The sequence below is a fragment of the Tachyglossus aculeatus genome, chromosome 18, assembly GCF_015852505.1.
Source record: "Tachyglossus aculeatus isolate mTacAcu1 chromosome 18, mTacAcu1.pri, whole genome shotgun sequence".
Taxonomy (NCBI): Eukaryota; Metazoa; Chordata; class Mammalia; order Monotremata; family Tachyglossidae; genus Tachyglossus; species Tachyglossus aculeatus.
In genome coordinates, this window is record NC_052083.1 from 104997 (window position 1) to 130547 (window position 25551).

Sequence of the window (25551 nt, forward strand, 5' to 3'; positions counted from 1 at the left end):
CATGGTGGGGTGGGCTGGGACAGGCTGAGGAGAATATCAGCAGGTTTCCTTTCCTGTGAACTGGAAGCATTGGAGTCCACGTCTGCAACACGGGCTCTGACAGGAAGAGGGGTTGGTTACCACCCGCCTCACTGGACTCCAGAAAAGGAACTAGCAGACGGGTCAGGCCCAACCCCTGTGCCCCCCAGCCCCCTCCCGCCCCGCAGCAGTCCCCTTATGCCACCCCCCCATGCCCTCCCGAGCTCTTCTCACCACCCATGTTCCTGCCAACTCCCTACGCTCCTCCTGCACCCCCACCACCCTTGCTCGCCCCACCCGTGCTCCCCCTTCCCTTCCCCCTAGTGTTCCTCCCTGAATCTCCTCAAGCTCCCGAGTCCCTAACGCCTATACTCACCCTGCCCTATACTCTCCGTCCCTTCCCTGCAAAGTGTTCCCCCTGCGTTCTCTTCACTCAGCTCCTCCTATACCTCCCCCACACCACTCATGTTCTCCCTACCCCCTACTCTCCCCAGCCTGGGGAGAGAGAAGAACAGGAAACAAGCAGCAGTAACTTCCGGAGAATCAGCTAGGGCAGGTTTCTCCCCACTGGCTTCTCCACTTCTGCTTAAAGTAAAACTGGAATAGAAATTCAACTTGCAGCAAAAACTCTGGGGGCACTGAAGGGAGGGAGGGGAGTGGGGAGAAGAGGAGGACCTGGGGAGCAGGGTGTCAGGGCCAGGGGAAGGGGCACAGAAGTGTGTGCAGGACTCACCATGACGGAAATACCATCTTTCTCCAGAGGAGTCTTGTCATAGGTGACCTCGCAGACCCTCACAACAGTGGTGGCTCCATACTTCTTCAGATCCTGCAGGAAGAGTGGGCATCAGTGCCCACAGGGGCTTCCCGGACCTTCTCCCCAGGTCGGCTTCCCTGTGAGGCTGGCCCAGCCAGAGACCAACCCAAGGTCCAGCCCAAGGCCGCACGCCCCACCCTGGGGTGCTCCCCAGAGTCAGGGAGAAGCAGGAAAGTCGGCACCCATCCAAGCTGAGGGCCCGCAGGGGCAGAGCCCAGGAAGGATGGGCACGGTGACAAGGTGGAGACACAGGCCCTGCTCTGGATGGGCTGCCAGTCTGATAGGGCAGACACACGAACAACTATTTCACAAGGGTAAGTATCAGGTCACAGAGAGTCCCCCCATTCCCCTAATTTTCAGAAATACACGAGTGCCAAGGGATAGTTACCATCTGCCTCTACCACCCGTTTCGATCACTTGTTGCGGCCACCTATGCCCTTCCTCTCCACCATGGCTCCACCACCAATTTTCCCAAAGACTTTGATGCCTTTCTCACCTTTTTTCACTCCTCCCCTCCCCTATACGGCTCCTCGGGGATTTGGGGATTTCAACATCCACAGAAAAGTTCCTCATGACCCCTCCCTCCCCCCACTCCTTAACTCCACCGACCTCCTGCTCCCCTGCAGCTCATCCACTCATCAACTAGGACATCCTCTGGATTTCCTCGTCACTAGTCACCACACAATCTCTACCCTCAACGACCTCTTCACTTGCCCTCTCCTCCAAAACACCCACTTCCTGAAAAAGAACGCTCCCCGCCCACACCTCTGATCTCTTGATGACTTGACCACCAGCTGCACCCCCTACCCCAAGTCTCTAAGATGATGATCCGAGTCCAAGGCACACCGATCCAGCTTGGCCAGGGGAGGCCACATGGTGAGTCAGTGGCTAAGTGGAGATCTGCCCGCACCTTCCGCTCCTCTGCCGCTAATCTCCTCACCGTGCCTCGTTCTCACCTATCCCGCCGTCGACCCCCGGCCCACGTCATCCCCCTGGCCTGGAATGCCCTCCCTCCCAACATCCGCCAAGCTAGCTCTCTTCCTCCCTTCAAGGCCCTACTGAGAGCTCACCTCCTCCAGGAGGCCTTCCCACACTGAGCCCCCTCCTTCCTCTCCCCCTCGTCCCCCTATCCCCCACGTCTTACCTCCTTCCCTTCCCCACAGCACCTGTATATATGCATATGTTTGTACATATTTATTACTCTATTTATTTATTTATTTTACTTGTACATATCTATTCTATTTATTTCATTTTGTTAATATGTTTGGTTTTGTTCTCTGTCTTCCCCTTCTAGACTGTGAGCCCACCCGTGGGTAGGGACTGTCTCTATATGTTGCCAACTTGTACTTCCCAAGCGCTTAGTACAGTGCTCTGCACACAGTAATCAATCAATCATATTTATTGAGCGCTTACTGTGTGCAGAGCACTGTACTAAGCACTTAGCACTGTACTAAGCACAGTAAGCGCTCAATAAATATGATTGATTGATTGATCTCCAGCCCCAGCCCACCTGATTAATCTTCCCCCTCAAAGTTGCAGTCTGAGATCTCAGACCAGATAGATGCAAGAGAACAGTGACTGGTCCTGAGCTGCTCTCCCCGGCCTCCCCTTCCACCCCCCACCAACCTCCTCCCCCATCCCCATCCCTCCCTGCTCCCTGCCAATTGCAGGCCAGAGGTGGGGCCTCTGCAGCTGGCTGGACCATGCCCTGGAGCCAAGCCAGAGATGGTTATTCGAGGGAGCTGAAAATGCAGGCGGCTGGCGGCTTGGCTGATGGCCCTGGGTTCCTCATCCCTCCGGGGAAACCCCTGCTCCTCCCTCGAATGGCCAGGGACCGGTCCCTGGCAGGGGCAATGAGATATTTTAATAGGATGGACATTTCCTGTCCTGCCAGTGGGTCCCATGACCTCAGTCCAGGCACCACCCACCCCCGCGTTCACTCAGGGGCTGTTCAGGGCCGGCAGCTCCTCTGTCCCAACCAACACCCCAACCCACCTCCATTTTCGGGGAGGACCAGAGCTCTGGCTGCTGTGTGACCCCAAGTGAGCCTCGGAACCCAGATTCTTCACCCGAACCATGAGAGACTGTTTATTGCCCTTCCCAGGAGCCCAGGAGAGGGCTAACCAGGATTGAGGCGTGGTTGGGGGTTCTCACTGCCCAAGGTTCCACAGCGGGACAGGGGTTCCCCTCAGCCATAGCCACCCTGCCCAGGGGCCATCAGTGACCTCAGATGTCCCTGCTTAGCCCTGGGAGCGCACCTCCCTCCCCAACACCCACCTCCCACCTCAAGCAGGCCAGGATGGCCCCTGGGGGACTGACCTGGATGAAGGTGCTCAGAGTGGTGTTGGAAGGGTTGTGGGTAATCAAGAAGCGCATATTTTTGTGGCAGACTTCCACGGGTGCAGGGCGGTTCATTCGGGCCATGGCGAGTCAGTAGGGGCCCAGGGAGAGGAAGAGCTGGAAAGAGGACGGGCGCCCTGGGGGGCCCAAGGGTCCTGGGGCACGGCCGCCAAAACCTTCCAAATCCACACAAATGTAGTGCAAATTCTGTCAGCTCCTGGGGACCCTCTCGGATCCCCGACTCTACAACCAGCCCGAGCCCCAGGGGCCAGAGCCCATAAGAACCCAGAATTTGGTGCTTGGCGGCGCCCGGCGCTGCTGATGACCCAAAAACCAGCGGGTACCAGTGGGGTGGCCTTATCTGCCGCTACCCTCTCACGCTCCAGTGAAGAATAAGGGGCTGGGCTGGCCTGGTCGGGGAGCGGCCGCCGGTGGGGATCCCGAGCGTCAGTCCGGCGGCTGCGCGTGGGCCGTGGGTCACGTTACCCCATCGGGATACGTGGAGTACTTGGGGGCGGGACGGCTAGGCGGGGGGGCCAGCGGCCGGGCGCCCCGGGGCTGTAGTGCCCATGCACAGGAGAAGAGAATGGTGAAGGTGGGACACGGGCTCCTCCAGCTTCCCGGGCCGGATGGCGGGACGGCTCGGCGATGGGATGACTCAGCTGCGGGGAAGACGGTGGGATAGACGGTAGGACAGCTTAGCGGCGGGACGGCTCAGCGGCGGCGGGAGAGATGACGGGACGGCTCAGTAGCGGGATGGCCCGGTGACGGGATGGACAGTGGGACGGACGGAGGGTCTGCTCAGCAGTGGGACAGCTCAGCGGTGAGACAGAGGGAGGGGCAACTCGGTGACAGTTGAGTGGTGGGACAGCTCAGGGGCGGGACAGCTCAGAGGCAGGACGGCTCAGCAACAGCTCAGTGACTCAGCCGTGGGACAGGTCGGCAGCGAGGGCTCTCCTGTGCTGGGCAGGTACTCAGGGACAGTTCCTGGTGGCCACTCCATCGATCTTACACAGATGGGTGCAGGTAACACCTGGGGCGGAAAAAGACATGAGGTGATTTCAAGTCCAGCTCGGGGGACCTCTGGGCCACGTGAGAAAGAAGGGGGTTTTGGAGAATGACCACTGCACACAGAGTGACCATTGCACCTTGAGTGACTGGAGAGTTCGGTCTGGCCAGCCCAAGGGCTGGGACTCCAGCGGGGAGTGGGCATGATGACTCTAGGATACTGTCGGGTGCAGGGACAGAGAAGCAGGACAGAGGTGTAGGGTAGAGAAGTGGGCACAGAGAGGTGAGTCAGAGAGACAGAAACAGAGAAGTGGGCAGAGGGAGGATGGCAGAGGTGCAGGGAAAGAGAAGTGAGGATGAGGGGTGGAGGCAGAGAGATGGAGAGAGAGAGAGAAGAGGAAAGAGAGGCGGGGATAGAGAGGTGAAGCAGAAAGGAACACAGATCTCCCAGGCACCCAAACCTATGGACAGACCCACAAGCGCACAGACCCCCCAAGCACACAGTCCCACTGACACACAGACCTCCAATGCATAGCCTCACAAGCACAGAATCCCCCGAATGCACAGACCCACTAAGGCACAGGCCCCTGAATGCACAGACCCCTGGGCACACAGCCCCCCTGATGCACAGATGTTATTCCCCTCCTCAAAAATCTCCAGTGGCTACCAATCAACCTACGCATCAGGCAGAAACTCCTCACCCTCGGCTTCAAGGCTCTCCATCACCTCGCCCCCTCCTACCTCACCTCCCTTCTCTCCTTCTACAGCCCAGCCCGCACCCTCCGCTCCTCTGCCGCTAATCTCCTCACCGTGCCTCGTTCTCGCCGGTCCCGCTGTCGACCCCTGGCCCACGTCATCCCCCGGGCCTGGAATGCCCTCCCTTCGCACATCCGCCAAGCTAGCTCTCTTCCTCCCTTCAAGGCCCTACTGAGAGCTCACCTCCTCCAGGAGGCCTTCCCAGACTGAGCCCCCTCCTTCCTCTCCCCCTCCTCCCCCTCTCCATACCTCCCACCTTACCTCCTTCCCCATCCCAAAGCACCTGTATATATGTATATATGTTTGTATGTATTTATTACTCTATTTGTAAATATTTATTCTATTTATTTTATTAATATGTTTTGTTTTGTTGTCTGTCTCCCCCTTCTAGACTGTGAGCCCACTGTTGGGTAGGGACCGTCTCTATATGTTGCCAACTTGTACTTCCCAAGCGCTTAGTACAGTGCTCTGCACACAGTAAGCACTCAATAAATACGATTGAATGAATGAAAATGAATGAACTAGCCATTTTTAAATGAGGGGCTAGGTCAGCCCTGCAGGGAACTCTGAGAGAGGGGGCATGAGTGGAGAGGTAGGAAAGGGAAAGAGGAAAATATAGTAGCAATCAGTAATAGCATTTATAAACACCCACTGGGTGCAACTGTATTGTACTTCTCCAAGTGCTTAGTACAGTGCTCTTGACACAGAAGCACTCAATAAATACCACTGATAGACTGCAATGCACCTTGCTAAGCACTGAGGAAGTACAAAATAAGTGACATTACCCGCCCACAAGGAGCTTATAACAGGGGAGACAAACAAAAAAATTGACAGTTGGTTAATCAAAGTAACTGAATGCTCAATTGAATAAATGTGTATACCCAAGTCCTGACAATGGGTTGAGTCAATCAATCAACAAATGGTATTTATTGAGCACTTACTGTGTGTAGAGAATCATAAGAAGGACTTGAAGAGTACGGTACAATAGTCACAGTCCCTGCCTTCACGGACCTTAGTAGTATCTAGGTGGGAAGACAGGCATAAATGCTTTGCAGTGAGGGTGGTGTCAGTATCAAAGTGATTAGCAGGTATGGACCCAAGTACATAAGAGTCATAGAAGGGAAGAAGAAAAGGGCGGGGAGTTGAAAGGTTAGTTAGGACATAGATAAAGCACAACTGTTAAAAGTGGCTGATGGCTTTATCTGTTTTGGGATTCCAGGAATTAATCAGGGAAGTCTGGTTGGAGGGGTCAGGCTTTCAGAGGGCTTTGAATGTGGGAAAACTGTTGTCTGCTGGATTCCCTCTACACTGTGAGCTCGCTCTCGGCAGGGACCGTATCTACCAACTCTGTTGCATTATACTCTCCCAGGTGCTTAATCTAGTGCTCTGCACACAGCAAGCGCTCAATAAAAACCATTAATTAATTGATTGACTTCGGAAGGGAGGGGGTTCCAAGCAAAAGTAAGGGGATGGAGGATGGGACGGTAGAGGAAGAGGGAGACCGGCTTAGGGAGGGAGAAGGTGGAGGACGAGAGGAAGATCGGCGATCAAAGGAAGAAAGGAACAGAGCAGTCGGAGGAACGGGACCTCTCATCTGGCTCTGCACGTGGAGTCGGGGGATGGTCTCATCTCCACCCCCCCTTTCCCCACCCCCAGCTCTCCTGGATTCCCCATCAGTGGGCTTTCCACCCAGCCCAAGTCCCAGAGAGAGCGCCGGTCCCCCCATCCCCCCACACACCCCTGCCTGTGCCCACCTCCACCCACTCCCACCCTCCCCCAGTGGTCCCTCCTATCACTGGCCCCAGGAAACTATTTGCGGCCCGACCTGTGCCCGTGGGCTCCAGCTTACCCAACCTGAGGGGCCCTCGGGCTCCTCCGCCGCCTCTGCCGTCCTGTCCGTCCATCCTCCCGTTTCCCCGCTGTCCCTGCTACTGCCCCCACCTACCCAGGCCCGTCCAGCCCACGGAGGCGGTGAGGCGGGTCGGCAGCCGGCCGAGCCTTAGGCTGACGTCAGGGCAGGGCCGGCCAGACACTGCCCCGCTCCTCGGCGGGGAGCGCCACCTGGGCTGCCGGGGGCGTTTCCGAGAGGAAGGGGCTGCGGGGCTGGAGCCCAACTCTCCGGGGACCCCGGGCAGCACGTTTCCCCGGTTATTTATGGTGGCGGCAGCGCCGGCCGGGTCGGCATCCTGGAGGGATGAGGACTGGCCGCTGGCTCAAGCCCACACCTGCTTCCTATGTTTAAACGGCATCTGTTCACACAGCTCAGCTCCAGTCAAAACAAAAAGCCACTGAGGCCAAGGATCGAACGGCGGGGCCATGTCCAGGGGCCTGGGGAGACTCGGAGCTGGGCTCGCTACAACCCAATCCCTCCCCACAACTTATCCCGATGCCCACACCCCAAGACCATGGGACAGTGTTGGTCACTTGGACTCTTAGGGACAGACCGCACCCTTGGAGGTCGGGGACACACACACACACCCCCATCAAACCCAGGTGCCAGGAACAAAATGAACTCAACATCAGAACCTCCCAGCAGAACTGCGGTGGGGTGGGGGGAGACATGATGGCTATTTTGTGCCTCCTTGCAGCTCTGCTCACAAACCCACCAGCTTTTCCAGTCACAGAGGTCAGCTCTGTGTGTGGTGATCCCTCACCCCTTCTCTCTGCCCCTCCGCTTCCTGGCCACCATGAGAAGACTGCCTGGATCTTGGACCATCCTCTGCAACTTCTAGACTGTAAGCTCCTCACCCCCCACCCCTTTCCCCTCCCCTGGCCCCCTACCCAAGGCCAGATGGGGCCCTTTCTGAGAAGTCTATTTTTAGCTCCGGGGAGCAGAAACTGTCCCTAGCACATGACCCCAGGCCAGTGCCACCAGGAACTTGCTCAGACCCTTAGCTCCTGCAGGACAAACTCCTGCCCACCAGGTGTTCCCTGCACCTGTGCCCACAACATGGTTGGTGGCCACCTGACCGGAAAGCTGCCAGTCCCCTGTCCAGATGGTCCAGCTTCCGAATGCCAATCAGCCAGCCCTGCTGTCCTCTCACCTCCCTGGCCATCCCGAGGCAGTCAGGGAGAAGCCTCCTGAGGCAGGACAGGGCGGGGTGGAAGCCAGGGTCTGGGGAAACCCTGTGCCACGGGCTCAGCCCGGGTGATCAAGATCGGCCTGCTGGAGCCAACTGAAGGCGTGTCAAAATGACCCTGGGCTCTGAGCGCCCAACATGGCCACTGGACACAGGCAAAGTTAATCAGGAAGCACAGCATCCTCCTCACTGACAGATTTGATTCCTCTCAGTCGAATGCTGGCCAAAAGGCTGCAGACTGACCTCAAGGATGGAGAAGACACTATGGCTGCAGGGGCAGAGGGAAACAGACTGGCCACAGGAGTGGAAGGAGCAGGCCAGCCGTTGGAGAAGAGAAAGCAGGCTGGTTGCAGGGGTGGAGGGACACAGGCCAGTCGCAGGGGTGGAGGGGGCAGGGCGGCCATGGGGCAGAGACTGGTCTTGGGCTGCCTACCATGCCCTGGACATAGGTGGGGCTGGCATAGTTGGTGGGAGACTCCAACTCATTGCCAAGCCTTCCTACATGTCCATGCCCTCCCGCTCCTTCATTCCATCCATGCCATCCGTCAATGCACACCCCACATGCACATGGTCTCCAGTCACACTGTGTCATGCTTGCTGTTTGAGTGGGGGGGTGTAGGGGTGTGTATGTGTGTGTGTGTGTGTGTGTATACGTGCGTGACTGCCTGCCTGTGTGGGTTCTCGTGTGTGCCCTCTCTCCCCATCATGACACTGGCAGCCCCTCCAAGGTAGGGACGTCTCCCCTAGCCTTGCCCCAACCTCTCATCCTTCCATCCGGCGGCTCCCAGTGCCCCTTTCTCTTGCCAAAACCTCATACCAACCTCAGGAACTATCAGCTGACAGCACCTTCTGCCCTCAGTGGCCCTAGCCTCGTCTCCCCTTGATTCCCTCCTTTGCTCCAACCTCACCACACTGACTCCTTTCCAAGCACCCCCCATCCCACCGACTAAAGCCCCCTACCCCATCATCTCCTGAGCGGCTCAGCTCTGGGGACAGCGCCTGCTGGGCCGCGCTCCCCAGCTCCGCTCCCACGAGTCTTTCCCAGAACATGGGCCATCCAGCCAGCCATCCGTCCAGTCATCCGTCCATCCGTTTGGCGGCTTGGCTCCCCACCAGGGACACTGGGCCAGCAACTCGCTCTCCAGCCCCCAAGCCACTGCATGCGGCTCGACTTCCCAGCAACCACTTCTGGGGCAAAAGTCAAGTCCGGGTCACGTGGAGCCTCTCCCTCTCACCCTTCCCTTTCCCAAGTTCCCGAGCCATCCCAGCCTCTCCCCTGCTCCCTCCCGTTTCTCTGATGATGGGAGAAACTGGCTCCCTCTCCCAGCTCTTCCCAGTATTCATTCATTCATTCAATCGTATTTATTGAGTGCTTACTGTGTGCAGAGCACTGTACTAAGCGATTGGAAAGTACAATTCAGCAATAGAGGCAATCCCTGCCCAAACTAGGCTTACAGTCTAGAATGGGGGAGACAGATATCAAAACAAGTGAACTGGCATTAATACAAATAAACAGAATTATAGATATACCCACATCAAAACAAGTAAACAGGCCAGTACTCCTCAGCCCAACCTCCAGTACCCACCTCCACCCCTCCCCCAACCACCACCTCGTCCTCTCCTTTCATCTTCTCCTCTTTCACCTCCTCCACAATCTTAAGGTGCCCCTGTCCCTCTCCAGCTCTACTGCCCTCTGGCCAATGAAATGATAGGCTGGACTTCATTAACAAAATTAAATCCATCAGGTCCGACCTCCCCAAAATCACTCCCCCCACTTCTCCAACCCCCCGGCTCTCAACACTCTCTGCTACTCTCCCATCCTTCCCAGCAGTATCCTCAGAGGAGCTCTCCTCCCTCCTCTCAAGTGCTACTCCGGCCACCTGTGCTTCTGACCCCATTCCCTCTCATCTCATGAAATCTCTCGCTCCATCCCTTCTCCCCTCAACTTCCATCTTCAACCGCTCACTCTCCACTGGTTCCTTCCCCTCTGCCTTCAAACATGCCCATGTCTCCCCCATCCTAAAAAAACCCTCTCTTGACACCACCTCACCTTCTAGTTATCACCCCATATCCCACCTACCATTCCTTTCCAAACTCCTTGAACGAGTTGTCTACACGCGCTGCCTGCCTCGAATTCCTCAACACCAACTCTCTCCTCGACCCCCTCCAGTCTGGCTTCCGTCCCCTACATTCCACGGAAACTGCCCTCTCAAAGGTCACCAATGACCTCCTGCTTACCAAATCCAACGGCTCATACTCTATCCTAATCCTCCTCGACCTCTCAGCTGCCTTCGACACTGTGGACCACCCCCTTCTCCTCAACACGCTATCCAACCTTGGCTTCACAGACTCCGTCCTCTCCTGGTTCTCCTCTTGTCTCTCCGGTCGTTCACTCTCAGTCTCTTTTGCAGGCTCCTCCTCCCCATCCCATCCCCTTACTGTGGGGGTTACCCAAGGTTCAGTTCTTGGTCCCCTTCTGTTCTCGATCTACAATCACTCCCTTGGTGATCTCATTCGCTCCCATGGCTTCAACTATCATCTCTACGCTGACGACACCCAAATCTACATCTCTGCCCCTGCTCTCTTCCCCCTCCCTTCAGGCTCGCGTCTCCTCCTGCCTTCAGGACATCTCCATCTGGATGTCTGCCCGCCACCTAAAACTCAACATGTCCAAGACTGAACTCCTTGTCTTTCCTCCCAAACCCTGCCCTCTCCCTGAGTTTCCCATCACTGTTGACTGCACTACCATCCTTCCCGTCTGACAAGTCCGCAACCTTGGTGTCATCCTCAAGTCCGCTCTCTCATTCACCCCTCACATCCAAGCCGTCACCAAAACCTGCCGGTCTCAGCTCCGCAACATTGCCAAGATCCATCCTTTCCTCTCCATCCGAATCGCTACCCTACTCATTCAAGCTCTCATCCTATCCCGTCTGGACTACTGCATCAGCCTTCTCTCTGATCTCCCATCCTCGTGTCTCTCCCCACTTCAATCCATACTTCATGCTGCTGTCCGGATTGTCTTTGTCCAGAAACGCTCTGGGCATGTTACTCCCCTCCTCAAAAATCTCCAGTGGCTACCAATCAATCTGCGCATCAGGCAGAAACTCCTCACCCTCGGCTTCAAGGCTCTCCATCACCTTGCCCCCTCCTACCTCACCTCCCTTCTCTCCTTCTACAGCCCAGCCGCACCCTCCGCTCCTCTGCCACTAATCTCCTCACCGTTAGGCCTCGTTCTCGCCTGTCCCGCCGTCGACCCCCGGCCCATGTCATCCCCCTGGCCTGGAATGCCCTACCTCTGCCCATCTGCCAAGCTAGCTCTCTTCCTCCCTTCAAGGCCCCACTGAGAGCTCACCTCCTCCAGGAGGACTTCCCAGACTGAGCCCCCTCCTTCCTCTCCCCCTCGCTCCCATCTCCATCCCCCGTCTTACCTCCTTCCCTTCCCCACAGCACCTGTATACATGTATATATGTTTGTACATATTTATTACTCTATGTATTTATTTATTTTACTTGTGCATATCTATTCTATTTATTTTATTTTGTTAATGTTTGGTTTTGTTCTCTGTCTCCCCCTTCTAGACTGTGAGCCCACTGTTGGGTAGGGACTGTCTCTATATGTTGCCAACTTGTACTTCCCAAGCGCTTAGTACAGTGCTCTGCACACAGTAAGCGCTCAATAAATACGATTGATTGATTAAGGAGCTCTGCCCTGGTGGGAAGACTCCTCCAGACGACTGAGTCCCTGGGGTCCGGCCAGCCAGCCAAGCCTTAATCTCCCTCCTCTCTGACGGGGATCTTTTGTCCAGAAGACCGGCCATGGCTGAAAGTAAAAAAAAAAAATTTCTAACAGGAGCATGTCTGTAGTGCCACAGACCAGGGCCACTGGCCAACTGGGGGCCAGCCCAGACCCTGACAGCTGTCGGGGGGGGGGGTCCGCCCCCCACCCCTAACCAGCCTAAAGACTGCTGCCACAACAGAACAATGTTCCAACCAAACAGCCACCCTGGTACCTTTTCCTTTCTTTCGCAGAGCTGAATTTAGGCTCCGAGGCCGACCCCCAGCAGCCACTGGGCCGGTCTCCAGGGGAACGGCACAGTCTCCACGGTCAAGGACTGGACGAGTTGGAGAACCAAGGTGAAGGGAAGTCCCTGCTCCTCTCCAGCCCCTCTCCTCCTGCTCCCTCTTCGACTTTCCCATCTTTCTCAGCTGTATCTCAAGAGATCTCCCATCTCCTATCAAAACCAACACCCTCCCCCTGTGCCTCCAACCTCATCCCTTCACACCTTAACACTTGACCCCATCCTTCCTCCCTGCCATCTTAAGCTGTTCACTATCCAGTGGCTCCTTCCCCACTGCTTTCAAACATGCTCATGTCACCCTTATCCTAAATCTACCCTGCCCCCTGTCCTGCAGCTCACAGCCCCCCTCCAAGCCCCAACCACGCTGACCGCCCACCTGGCTCTGTCTCAGGAGGCAATGACAACTTCCATCCTACCCCCAGGCATTCTTGCACTGCCCCAAAACTCCAGGTACTTGGACAGCCATGGCACACCCTGGTCTGCAGCCCCAACCCTCCACCCCCACCATGTGGGACAATCAATCAGTGATATTTATTGAGCACTTACTGTGTGCTGAGCACTGTACTAAGCACTTGGCTTGTCTCCCAAGTTTCTAGACAGGGAAACAGACATTAAAATAAATGGCAGGTAAGTGAATATAAGGTTACACACATAAGTGTTTTGGAGCTAAGGGTTGGCTGAATATCTGGTGCTTAACGGGTATACACCCTAGTGCATAGGCAATTCAGAAAGAAGGATGAATCGAAGAGATGAGGGCTTAGTCAGGGAAAGCATCTTGGAAGAGATGTGACTTTAGTGAGGCTTTGAAAATGAAGAGAGTTGGGGGGGTCTGTTGTATATGAAGGGGGAAGGAGTTCTAGGCCAGAGGGAGGAGGTGGGCAACGGCTCAGCGATGAAACAGGGAAGATGAAGGTACAGAGAGCAGGTTTGCAATGGAGGAGCGAAGGATGCGGGCTGGGCTGCAGTATGTGATCAGCGAGGTGCAGTCCATGGGGAAGGGCTGATTAAGGGAACCGAGTGATGGAGATCCAGGACCTATTAAGACACACCTGAAGAGACTTCCTCGGAGAACACCCTCTCCCGGGCTTCCCTGCACCCCTCCCACTGGGGCCTGAGGGGCAGGCACAGAGGGGAGGGGAAGCGGAAAGGAAGACAGGAGAGGGAGAATGGAGGGGAAGGAGAAGAGGAGAGCGCTAGGTCATACCTTCCCAGTCATCGACGGCGGGGTATGACTGCCGAGGGCCCGGGAAAGTTGCCCAAACTGCATTTTTCGTAACTCGCTCTAAAGCCCACCGGACCTGGCAACCATGTTTTGACCTTTGCAGAGGCCAGAATAGGGAAGACCCCACAAGCAGCAGAGATGGGAACCTCCAACCTCAGCCCCAAAGGGATGGCAAAGCCCAGGGCACTCCGCCTGGGCCAGTAGCTGGGGTCACTTGTCTGACCCTCCCAAGGGACTCATTTCTGGACTTTCTGTCCTCTGACCCCCCTCCTCTGGGCAACGGGAGCAGGAGGGGAGGAGCCAGCACTCCCCCTTCCCGGGCTGGGAGTGCCACACTGGAACCCGCCCGGCCTTTCCCCGGTCCCACGGCCCGAACGCCCGCTCACCAGGCTAGGGGGCCCACCGGGGGACTTGTCTCTCAGGCCCAGTGAGTCTCGGATTCTCACCAGCTGAGCTCGGAGCTCTGGCACACGTCAGCAAGAACTTCCCACTGCTCGCTGAGACACCACTGTCCGCTGCAACCGAAACAGCAGCACATTTTACTCCCACGAGCCGCTTCCTGTAACCCTTCCCGGCCAGGCCCGAAGCGGGGACAGAGAGACGGGGGGAGGGGTGGTGCTGGAAGGACAGAGGGCCAAAAAAGACTGACCAACAGGAAGGCAGCAGAGGCAATTTTCCAATCCCCTGCCCAGCCTCCAACCCTTCACTGCCGTCGGACAAGTACCATCCCGAACCTGCCCCCGGCCATCCGGGGCCCGGCCAGGGGAGGCGGGGTGTTCAGGGGGACAGAGGTCCATCATTCATTCAATCATATGTATTGAGCACTTACTGTGTGCAGAGCACTGTATTAAGCGCTTAAGTTCATGGCCCCAGCGCCTGAGTTGGGCCAGAGTGGGAGACCACCAGGGCCCACAGGAGTGACACACACCCCAAGTGCACAGAAAGCACCACCGCTCTCCCCCAACCCCTGGCACCCCTGTTCCTGGGCCTGGAGCATACACCCACCATCTGCTCTAGGGTGGGTAGCTGAACTCAGCTGGCGAAAATCCAGGCTCCAGACTGACCTGCCACTGCAAATTCCCTCTATCCTGCTTTAACTCAGCTCTGGCTTCTCCTCAACAAGTCATCCATCCAATCCCACTGACTCTGACTCCTACCCCCATAGCTCCCACTGACTTTCCCAAATGCTCCACTTTGTTTTTAAATGGTACTTGTTGAGGACTTACTATCTTCTAGGTACTGTACTAAGTGCTAGGGTAGGTACGAGATAATCAGGTTGGACATAGTCCCTGTCCCATGTGGGGCTCACGGTCTAAATTAGGGGATTTAATCCCCATTTTGCAGATGAGGTAACTGAGGCACAGAGAAGTGAAGTGACTTTCCTGAGGTTACACAGCAGACAAGTACTGGAACAAGGATTAGAAGCTAGGTGCTCTTGACTCCCAGGCTGTTTCCACTCTCTGCTGAAATCCCCCCTGCATCTTTCTAAACCCAGCAGTCTCACCAACTTTGTTGGTAAAACAGAAACCATCAGCCAAGAATTTCCCATGGTTCCTCCTCAGCCATCTCTCGCCACTTAATCAACCCGTCTTACTACTACTACTAATAATAATGATGGCATTTGTTAAGGGCTTACTATGTGCAAAGCACCGTTCTAAGCGCTGGGGGGGGGATACAAGTTGATCATATTGTCCCACATGGAGCTCACAGTCTTAATCCCCATTTTACAGATGAGGTAACTGAGGCTCAGAGAAGTTAAGTGACTTACCCAAGGTCACACAGCAGGCATGTGGGGGAGCCAGAATTAGAACCCATGACCTCTGACTCCCAAGCCCGTGCTCTTTCCACTAAGCCACACTGCTTCTCTAGGCACTTCCTAGGCACTGACTGAGTGCCGGCTGTGTGCTAAACACTATTCTAAGCACTCTGGAGAATAAAAGAGTTAGAGGGCACAATTCCTGCTCTCAAGAAACTTACAGTTTCGTAGGGGAAATAGACACAGAATAATTTACAGACATAAGGAAGAAAACACTACCTCCTCAGTAGCTTTGATTGATGACTCTGACTCCTCTCTGTCTTTCATCTCTCACATCCAATCAACTCCTTATTCCTGCAGTATCTGTCTCCAAAATCTCCCCCAATCTCCCCCTTGCCCATCCCCTCAATATCGCTCATTCCCTTTCCCAGCCCATCCCCTTTCCACATCCCGTGGGGGATCCCTTCTTTCTCAGCTCCCCTGCCTCTTCCCCTTCACCCTGCTAGGCACCCTCCCCAACCCCTTCCCGTTTACATTCAATCATACTTATTTATTGAGCGCTTACTGTGTGCAGAGCACTGATGACCATTCCTGTGTGAAAGGGCCAGCAGCCAAGTCTGACAGAGTTCCCAGGGAATTGCCCACTACCATCCACATGCCAATGGGGGGCCACAGGGAGCAGGACCAGAGTTGGGGCAGGGGAAGGAAGGGCTCAGGGCGTGGGAGAAGTAGCACACAGAAAGGGAGGTTGGGGAAGGGACGCGATGGGGGCAGGGGTTGTAGTGGGGCTGGAGGGTGGGGCCGGAGAGTGGGCCTGGGGGCCATGGGAAGTGGGCGGGTGCAAGGCCACCACGGGGTTTAAGGGAAACCAGGAGAGGCCGCAACCCCCGCAGTGCCTGCCCCCTGCCAGGCTCAGTCCCGGGAGCTCCGGCCGATACCATCGAGGTCCAACCACATCTGGGCCAGCAGGAAATGTGTGAGAGCCTCGGTCCAAAAGATTCGCGAAGGGCCTCGCCCACGGGAGCCCAGTGAACGCTCAGTTCCGAAGCTGGGTCTCTCGGGGAAATCTGCCCAGCGGCAGAGAATGACCCGGCTCCTTGTCAGGTCTGGGGGGAGTCCAACTGAGTTCCCTGCGCTGACACCCCGAGGCCAGGACCAACAAGGACTGCCAAGACTGAAGCCTCCAGGAGGTGGTTCCACGTGCCCCGTTGGCCCAATCTGGACCAGTGCCCCAGAACAAGGCCTGGACCCCCTTCACCCCCTTGCCCATCAGCTCTCCCACCTCCTGTCAGTGGACCGTCAGCTTGGGAGTGGAGTCTCCTCGCGTCCCCTGAGCCTCATCTGCCCCAGGGAATCCACCAACAACTGAATGGAGCAGCAGCCATTAGGGTGAACAGTAATGCACAGACAAGAGCACACCCCGTGCCCCTCTGCTCAGAGGGGGGCCTGCCTCACGCCATTCTGCCCAGACAGGGTCCTGCCCCACTCCCCTCCACACAGGTGCCTGCTGACCAAGCCACTCTGTGACAGACCCCAGCTCCTCCCTGTATGACCGTCCTGACTGTCCTCTATTCATCCTCCCTCCCTCCAAAGGGGCCCTTTTCTCTTTCCCAAGACTAGGCCCCTTCCAGATGGCATTTGACTAGACCCCAGGCAGGAGCCCGCCTCCACCACTTGTCTGTTGTGTGACCTCCGGTAAGTCACTTCACTTCTCTGTGCCTAGGTTCCCTCATCTGTAAAATGGGGATTGACACTGTGAGCCCCACGTGGGTCAGGGACTGTGTCCAACCCGATTTGCTTGTATCCACTCCAGCGCTTAGTACGGTACCTGACACACAGTAAGCACTTAACAAATACTACAAGTATTATTATTAACTCTGGGCACCACGAGCACTTACTGTGTGCACAGCACTAGCGCTTGGGAGAGAATACAACAGAGTTCTCTGCCCACAACAAGCTTACAGTGTAGAAGGGGAGGAAAGCATTTATATAAACCATTTACAGGCATGTACATAAGTGCGGATGGTGGGATATAGATCCAAGTGCAAGACGCAGAAGGGAGGAGAAGGGAGACGCAGACGGGGAAAAGAGGGCTTAAATGGGGAAGGCCTCTTGGTGGTGATGCAACCTTAATAAGGCTTTGAAGGTGAAGAGAGCGGTGGCCTGGCCTTTATAGAGAAGCAGCTTGGCTCAGTGAGAAGAGCCCAGGCTTGGGAGTCAGAGGTAGTGGCTTCTAATCCCGGCTCCGCCACTCGTCAACTGTGTGACTTTGGGCAAGTCACTTAACTTATCTAGGCCTTAGTTACCTCATCTGTAAAACGGGGATTAAAAATGTGAGCCCCACGTGGGACAACCTGACTACCTTGTACCCCCCCCACAGCGCTTAGAACAGTGCTTGGCACATAGTAAGCGCTTAACAAATGTCATTATTATTATTATTATTATTATTATTATTATTATTATGAAGGGGGAGGGAGTCCCAAACCAGAGGGAGGATGTGGGAGAGGGGTTGGCAGCAAGATAAGAAAGAGGGGATGGCAGCAAGATAACAAAATCGAGGCACAGTGAGTATGCTGGCTCTAGAGGAGCAAAGTGTGCAGGCTGGTTGCAGTAGGAAAGCCCAACTTATCCCGATGCCTTGCTCCATGTGGTTTCAACCCAACGGTGTACCCAATCCCTGGGCCTCTGGAGCCGGTCTGTTCCAGTCCCCCAGCAGGGGCCATGGTGGCAGGAACAGCAACGCTGGCTCACCAATATGACCACCCGGTCGGAGCCTTCTGCTCCCCGGCCCGGCCACCAAAGCCACCAGAGAGGCCTGGGAGTCCGAGCAGACTACCGGGCTGCGGGCTTTGGCCGAGCCGGGAAGGCCCACAGATACACTCCAGCCATAGGATCTGCCATGGTGGCCGCAGCACACGCCACCTGATTGACTACCAGATGGAGACAGCCTGTGGCTGAGCTCAAAAAGATAACCTCAGCATGGCACTCCTCTGACCTTACCAACCCGGAAGAGTCGCTGCCCAGACATCCCAACAGAGGTTTTGGAGGAGCGGAGAAATGTGGGTGAGTGGTGACCTGAGATGATCTTTGCAGCAGCGTAGGCGAGAGGGAGGTGAGGCTGGAGGCAGAGAGACCAGAGAAGAGGCTGATGTGACATGACCACAGCCTGGACTGGGATGGTACTGGTTTGGCCTAAGGCAGAGGGTGTCTGGGGGGAGGGATGGGGGCGGGGGAGGAGATCCAGGGGAGCTGTTTGAGGAAGAACTACAAGATTTTCCAGAAGACTTGATGTGAGAGTTGATATAATAATAATGATGATGGTACTTGTTAAGTGCTTACTATGTATGAAGCACTGTTCTAACCGAAGAGTCCGGAACGACACCTAGGTTGCTGACTTCTGGGAGGGGAATCATGATGGAGTCACTGACTGACGTGGGAAAGTCAGGAGGAGGAGTCAGCTTCAGGGGGGAAGGTGAGGAGTTCTGGGTAAAGTCTGGCACTGTGTGCTCATGTGTGTTCATGTATGCATGCACACTCATTTGCTTCCCTTCTTCACCAGAGCAACATTTGAGAACCAAGCTTCTCCAAGTCCTCTCCACTCCCCCAACCCCTTGAACCAATCCAGTTTATGACATCACTAGCAAGGCAAACAAGCGGTTCCTCTGCCCCAACTCAGGGCTTGGGATTGGGTCAGGGATAGACAGGGACTGAAGCGGAAGTGGAGGGTGCACCTAGACTCTCCTTAGAAGCAAACATCAAACAGGAGCACCACTAGGAGCACCACTGGCGGCAGCGGGGAGACCAGGCCCCCCTTTCCTGGTGGCACAATGAGACCCCAGGGATCCCAGGAGTCATGGAAGCTTGACTCCCAATTCCCAGAGAAGAGATCAGTGACTCTTTTGGAATGCTGCTCGCCACCCCTCTCCATCCCCCCGTCTTACCTCCTTCCCTTCCCCACAGCACCTGTATATATGTTTGTACATATTTATTACTCTATTTATTTATTTTACTTGTACATATCTATTCTATTTATTTTATTTTGTTAATATGTTTGGTTTTGTTCTCTGTCTCCCCCTTCTAGACTGTGAGCCCACTGTGGGGTAGGGACTGTCTCTATATGTTGCCAACTTGTACTTCCCAAGTGCTTAGTACAGTGCTCCGCACACAGTAAGTGCTCAATAAATACAATTGAATGAATGAATGAATGAATGTGGGCACTGGTGGTGGATGCTAGAACCCATGTGGACCAGCGGGAGAGCAGAAGAACAAAGTCAGGGAGGAGTGAATCAGTCCGGCCACTGTGGAGCTGGGGGGAAGGCAAGCGGGAAAAGAACTGGGGTCGGGGCTGGGGGGGAGGCAGCCAGTGGTTGGCCGGCTAGGAAACTGTGAGGCCCTAACCTTCTGGGCCCACTGGCCAGAGACTGCTGCAATCCTTACTGCCCTCTGCTGCATGGATCATTTTTCTAAAATGATTTTTCTAAATTACCATTCACTCCACATCTTCTCACTCCTCAAGGACATCCAGTGGTTGCCCATCCACCTCTGCACCTAGCAGAAACTCCTTACCATCGACTTTAAAGCCCTCCATCAGCTTTCCCTCTCCTACCTTACCTCACGATTTCCTGCTACAGCCCAGCCCCATGCTTCACTCTAATGCCAACCTACTCACTGTACCTCAGTCTTGTCTAGCTCCCCGCTGACCCCTTTCCCACAACCTCCTTATGGCCTGGAACTCCCTCCCCCTTCTTATATGGTAGACCCCCACCCTCCCCACCTTCAAAGCCTTATTAAAATCACATTACCTCCAGGCCTTCCCCAACTAAACCTTTATCTTTCCTACTCCCTCTATGTTGTCCACACACTTGGATCTGCACCCCTTAAGCACTTGCAATTCACCCCACAACACTCATTTACCTATCCATAACATATTTTAATGTCTGTCTCCCCTCCTAAATGTAAGTTCCTTGTGGACAGGGAACAGGAGTCAAAAGGAACTGGGTTCTAATCCCAACTCTGCCACTTGTCTGCTGTGTGACCTTAACTTCTCTGTGTCTCAGTTACCTCACCTGTAAAATGGGGACTAAGACTGTGAGTTCCATATGGGACAGGGACGATGTCCAACCTGATTACCTTGCATCTGCCCCAATGCTTAGTGTAGTGCCTGGCACATAGTAAGTGCTTAAAAAAAATACCAAAAAACAAACAAAAAACATGTCTACCAACTCTCTCAAGCACTTAGTGCAGTGTTCTGCACATGGTAACAAAGCAATATAAAGCACCGACAGATTGACTGAATGATTGCTGAGCCAGGCCCGGCTGGGCACGCACATCTGGCCATACGCGTCCGACTCCAACCGTGTCCATCCCACTCAGGGTGGGCAGGCATGGGGGGCCAGCGGGGACGAGAGGAGGCCCAGGAAAGAACTGCTCTCCAGCTCCTGCCTCCCTCTGGACCTGGCTGCTACTAAGGCCCGCATTTGCTCTTGGCAACAGTTGGCGCGGAAACTACCAACAGTGGCAACTTTCTCCTCCTCTCCATCTGACAGCCCACAAACAAATGTCCTCGGTTTCCCCAAATTCATTCTCAGTGCAGGGCCCAGGCACCTGAGGAAAACCTCAGGAGAACTGAGACCACTTTACCTCCTCGTTCCATTTTTTCATTTTATTTAAATGGTATTTGTTAAGCCCTTACTCTGCGCCAGGCACTGTATTAAGCGTTGGGGTAGATAAAAGCTAGTTGGACATGGCCCATGTCCCACATGGGGCTCCCAGCCTTACTCACCATTTTACAGATGAGGGCTGTAAAATGAGGTCACCAGGATCACTGGCCAAGAGTGTCAGCATCCCCAGTGCCAACTGGGCATCAAGTTCATGCAGAGCCAGGTGCCGGCCACACACATGGAGCTGTGCTGGGCATTGATTGTGGGCAGAGTGCTGTGCTGAGTGCTGGCTGTGTGCACAGTGCTGTGCCGGGCACTGACCATGTGCACAGTGCTGTGCCGGGCACTGACCATGTGCACAGTGCTGTGCTGGGCACTGACCTTGTGCACAGTGCTATGCCGGGTGCTGGGCTGGGTGTTGGGCATTCACGGCAGGCAGAGCACCGTGCTGGGCACTGATCGTGTGCAGAGCATTGTGCTGGATGCCCACTATATGCCAAGTGTCTTGCTGAATGCCAACTGGGTGCTGGATACTGACCACAGGCAGAGCACCATGCTGGACGCCAACTGTAGACAGAGAGAGCCATGCGGGACGCCAACTGCAGACAGAGTGTCGTGCTGGACACTGATCACCAGCTGAGCACCAGGCTGGGGAGCTGACCACTTATGGGGAGCTGAGTGCCATCTGCAAGCTGGGCAACAGTGGTGCATAGACAGCTGCCCAAAGCACTGGAGGAAAGCCTCAAGCAAAAGACAGATTTCCCCCCCACCCCATCCCAGCCCTGGGAGCATCCAGGTAATGGAGGGTCGGGGGGCGGTGGTGGTAAAGGGTATGAGAGACAGGCCAGGGAAGAGACTGTGGAAATGTTAGGGGGTTAGGAAATGGAAATGAACTAGAGCGTTTGTGGGATGGGGATGAAAGGCAGAGTGGCCTTGGGGAAAATCCACAGGCTTGGGAAGCCAAAGTGTGTGTGTGGGTGGTGGAGGGGTGGGGGTGCGGGGGCAGTGCTCACTGCACAGATCCCTTCAGGGGTTGTTGCCTGTTCCCCTCCACACCAAACAGAAACTGACCATCACCTTGCCAGAACTCCATCCACTTCTCATCCTCCTACTTAACCACTCTCTTCTCCCACTACACCGCAGCTCACATTCTTGGTGTTCCTCTCACACAAACTGCCTCATTGTGCATCTTTCTTATTTCTTCCGCCTCCGACCCTCTGCTCATATCCTTGCTCCTGCCTGAACTCCCTCCTGCTTTAAAGCACCTCTTTCCTTCAAATCCCACCTCCTCCAGGAGGCCTTCCCCAAGAGGTGCTTTCTTCCTGACCGACACCTCAGCAGTTTTAAACCACCACTATACTTGGGCCCTTAGAACCACCTCTATACTTGGGCACTTAGAACCACCTATCACACTTCTGCACATGATATTTACATAATCCACTATTTAAGTACTGTGTCCGCTCCGATTTGCTTGTATCCACCCCTGCACTTAGTACAGTGCCTGGCACATAGTAAACGCTTAACAAATACCATTATTATTATTATTATATTAAATAACCCCTTTTCCATTCTCTTGTAATAGCAAACTATTTCAGTGGCTGCCTCCCTCACAAGATCGTAAGCTCCTTAAGGGCAGGAATCGTGTCTTTCCCAAGAACTGAGTACAGTGCTCCACACTCACTGGGTGATCAGCAAATACTCCTGATTGATTGACTGACCATTCAACTGACCCCTCCAAAAGACCATGGCTCCCAGGGGCTCGGGGTGAGAAGTCAGTTCTCAGCTTGCTCCTCGGGTCAAACTTTAACCCAATGAGTCAAGACCTCCCATGACCACTTTCCACCCCTCCTCCTCTGTCCCCTCCTCAGAAGGGTTGCACTCTTGGGGTAATAACATTAATAATAACGGCATTTGTTAAGCGCTTACTATGTGTCAAGCACTGTTCTAAACGCTGGGGTTGATACAAGGTAATCAGGTTGTCCCACATGGGGCTCTCCGCCTTAGTCCCCATTTCACAGATGAGGTAACTGAGGCACGGAGAAGTGAAGTGACTTGCCCACGGTCACACACAGCAAACAAGTCGCGGAGCCGGGATTAGAACCTCGACCTTCCGACTCCCGGGCCCGCGCTCTAACCACTACGCCACGCTGCTTCTCGGGAAGCGCTCAGTAAATTCCACAGACCGACTGAGCGACGGCAGGGCCCGGTCATGGGCACGCACAGGCCGCGGGCGCTGCCGGGCTCAGGTTTCTGGGTGCAGCGGGTGGGAAGAATGCACTTAATAAATCCTATAACAAGAATAAGAATAAGAATAAGGAGGTCGGGTCGGGTGGCTGTTGTTCGGACTGCTGGCCCGGGGACCGGCTCCAGCTCAATCAATCGTATTTATTGAGCACTTACTGTGTGCAGAGCACTGTACTAAGCGCTTGGGAAGTCCAAGTTGGCAACATATAGAGACAGTCCCTACCCAACAGTGGGCTCGCAGTCTAGAAGGGGGAGACGGAGAACAAAACCAAACATATTAACAAAATAAAATAAATAGAATAGATATGTACAAGTAAGATAAATAGAGTAATAAATCTGTACAAACATATATACAGGTGCTGTGGGGAGGGGAAGGAGGTAAGATGGGGGGGATGGAGAGGGGGACGAGGGGGAGAGGAAGGAAGGGGCTGAGTGTGGGAAGGCCTCCTGGAGGAGGTGAGCTCTCAGTAGGGCCTTGAAGGGAGGAAGCTCAATGGGGATGGAGACGGACGCCCCGCCCCCCTCGCTCTAGGCCGGCAGGCCCGGGGGAGGGACGGCCCGGGGGAGGGACGGCCCGGGGAACGGCCGGCCCGGGGGAGGGACAGCCCGGGGGGTAGGGAGCCCGGGGGACGGGCGGCTCGGGGGACGGGCGGCCCGTCCGGCTGGGCCGGGCTGGGCTGGGCGCTGTCTGCGGCACAAAGCGGCGCGGCCCCCCCTCCCGGTGGCCCCGGTGCCCCGCCCCCAGTGCCCGCGCGCAGGCGGCCCCGCACCGCTCCCCGCCCGCATGGCCCGCATGGCCCGCATGGCCCGCGGGCCGGGCTGCCGCCCCCGGGGCTCCGCGCGCCCCTCCCCTCCCCTCCGATCCCCTCCCGTGCCGGGCCGTGCCGGGCCGGGCCGGGCCGGGCCGGGCCCGCGCGGCTCCGAGCCGGGGGGCGGGGGGGGGGGGCACTCACCTCACCGGCCCGGCCGGGTCTCGACGCGTCCCGCTCCGACCCGCGCAGCGCCGGACACTCCGCGCCCGCGGCTCGCCGCCCCGCCCCGCCCCGGCCCCCGAGCCTCCGCCGCGGGGCGGGGCGGGGCGGGGCGGGGCGGGCCGAGCGAGCGGGAGAAGGGGCGGGAAGAGAAGGGGCGGAGCTGGGTGACGTCGGGTTGCCGTCGCTCGCGGGGCGGGGCCCGCAGGGGCCGAGGAGGGGGCTGACTTAGGCCGGCGACCAGGACCAGCCCGCCCCGCCCCACGGAGACCCTTGCCCGGGGCGGCGCGGGAGGCTGTCCGACCCCGGGCCCCGGCCCCGGCCCCGGCCCCGGCCCCTTTCCCGGGCCTGTCCGTCTCTCTGTCTCTGTTCGGCCCCCGCCGTCCTCCGGCCCGTCCCGCTCCGCTCCGCTCCGCGGCCGGCCCCGCCCAGAGAGGCCGGGCCCAGGACCCTAACCCCCAATCCCCCGAGGAAGGCGTTTCCTCCGCTCGGCTTATGGGTCCCAAAAGCCATCTGGGCGAACCCGTCGCACCGCGGCCGGTAGAGAGAGGCGGCGGGCCGGCCGCCTTCAGCCGGGGGGCGGGGCCCCACAGGGTCTGGCTTGGCCGCCGGGTTAGGGGTCCGGGTCAGCAGAGGACCCCGCCCGGGCCCAGGTGGAGGGCCGGCCCCTAGGCTCGGCGCTCATCTAAGGGGGCGAGCGACCTGATGAGGAAACGAGATCTTCGCCGCGGCCCTCCTCCTCCTCCTCCTCCTCCCATCCATCCTAATGCTAGTGATTGTGTTTCTCGAGCACTTGTTATGCGCCGAACGCAGGACGAAGCGCCGGGACACAATCCCCGGGCCTCACGGGGCTCGCGGTCTCGGGGGCGGGGGGGAGGGAGGACGGGCTCTGAATCGTCGTTGGACAGGGGAGGTGGGAATTGAAGCGCGGAGAAGTTAAATGACTTACCCAAGGGCACACAGCAGGCAGAGGGGGGAGCCGGGATCAGGACCTCGATCCTCGGACTAGCAGGCCTGGGTACCTCCCAGCGGCTTCTCGACGTCCTGCCTCCCAACATCCATCCTGCCTGGCGGAGAGGCCGCTTAGTGAATGGAGAGATGCTTCCAGAGGGCCGCACGGCCTGCGATTTAGGAAAGTACAATGATAGTGATGGTATTTGTTAAGCGCTCACTATGTGCCAAGCACTGTTCTAAGCGCTGGGGAAGACACAAGGTAATCAGGTTCGCCCACGTGGGGCTCACAGTCTTAATCCCCATTTTACAGATGAGGGAACTGAGGCACAGAGAAGCCAAGTGGCTCGCCCAAAGTCACACGGTTGACAAGTGGCGGAGCTGGGATTAGAACCCACGACCTCTGACTCCCAAACCCGTGCTCCTTCCACTAAGCCACGCTGCACAGAGTTAGTGGACACGCTCCTTGCCCAGAAGTAACTTAGAGTCTAGAGGAGGGAAACAGACATTATTAGAAATAAATAAAGTAGAGCTCTGTACACAAATACCGTGGGGCTGAGGGTGGGGGTGAAACCAAATCCTTAAATGGTGCAGATCTAAATGCATGGGCAATGCAGAAAGGAGAGGTAGTAGGGGAAAAGAGGGATTAGTCA

General features: G+C 56.2%; 1 protein-coding gene across 1 annotated transcript in view; it reads right to left on the minus strand.

Annotated features, from left to right (window-relative positions):
- The window catches only part of PTP4A3 (protein tyrosine phosphatase 4A3), a 30766-nt gene extending 6763 nt beyond the window's left edge, over window positions 1-24003 (minus strand). Inside the window, exons 1-3 of the mRNA XM_038760632.1 lie at window positions 23930-24003; window positions 3152-4205; window positions 752-844 (exon numbers count right to left, since the gene is read on the minus strand). Of these exons, the coding sequence (XP_038616560.1) occupies window positions 752-844; window positions 3152-3256 (198 nt within the window). The 5' untranslated portion in view covers window positions 3257-4205; window positions 23930-24003. The remainder of the gene's footprint in view (window positions 1-751; window positions 845-3151; window positions 4206-23929) is intronic.
- Window positions 24004-25551: the final 1548 nt, after the last annotated feature.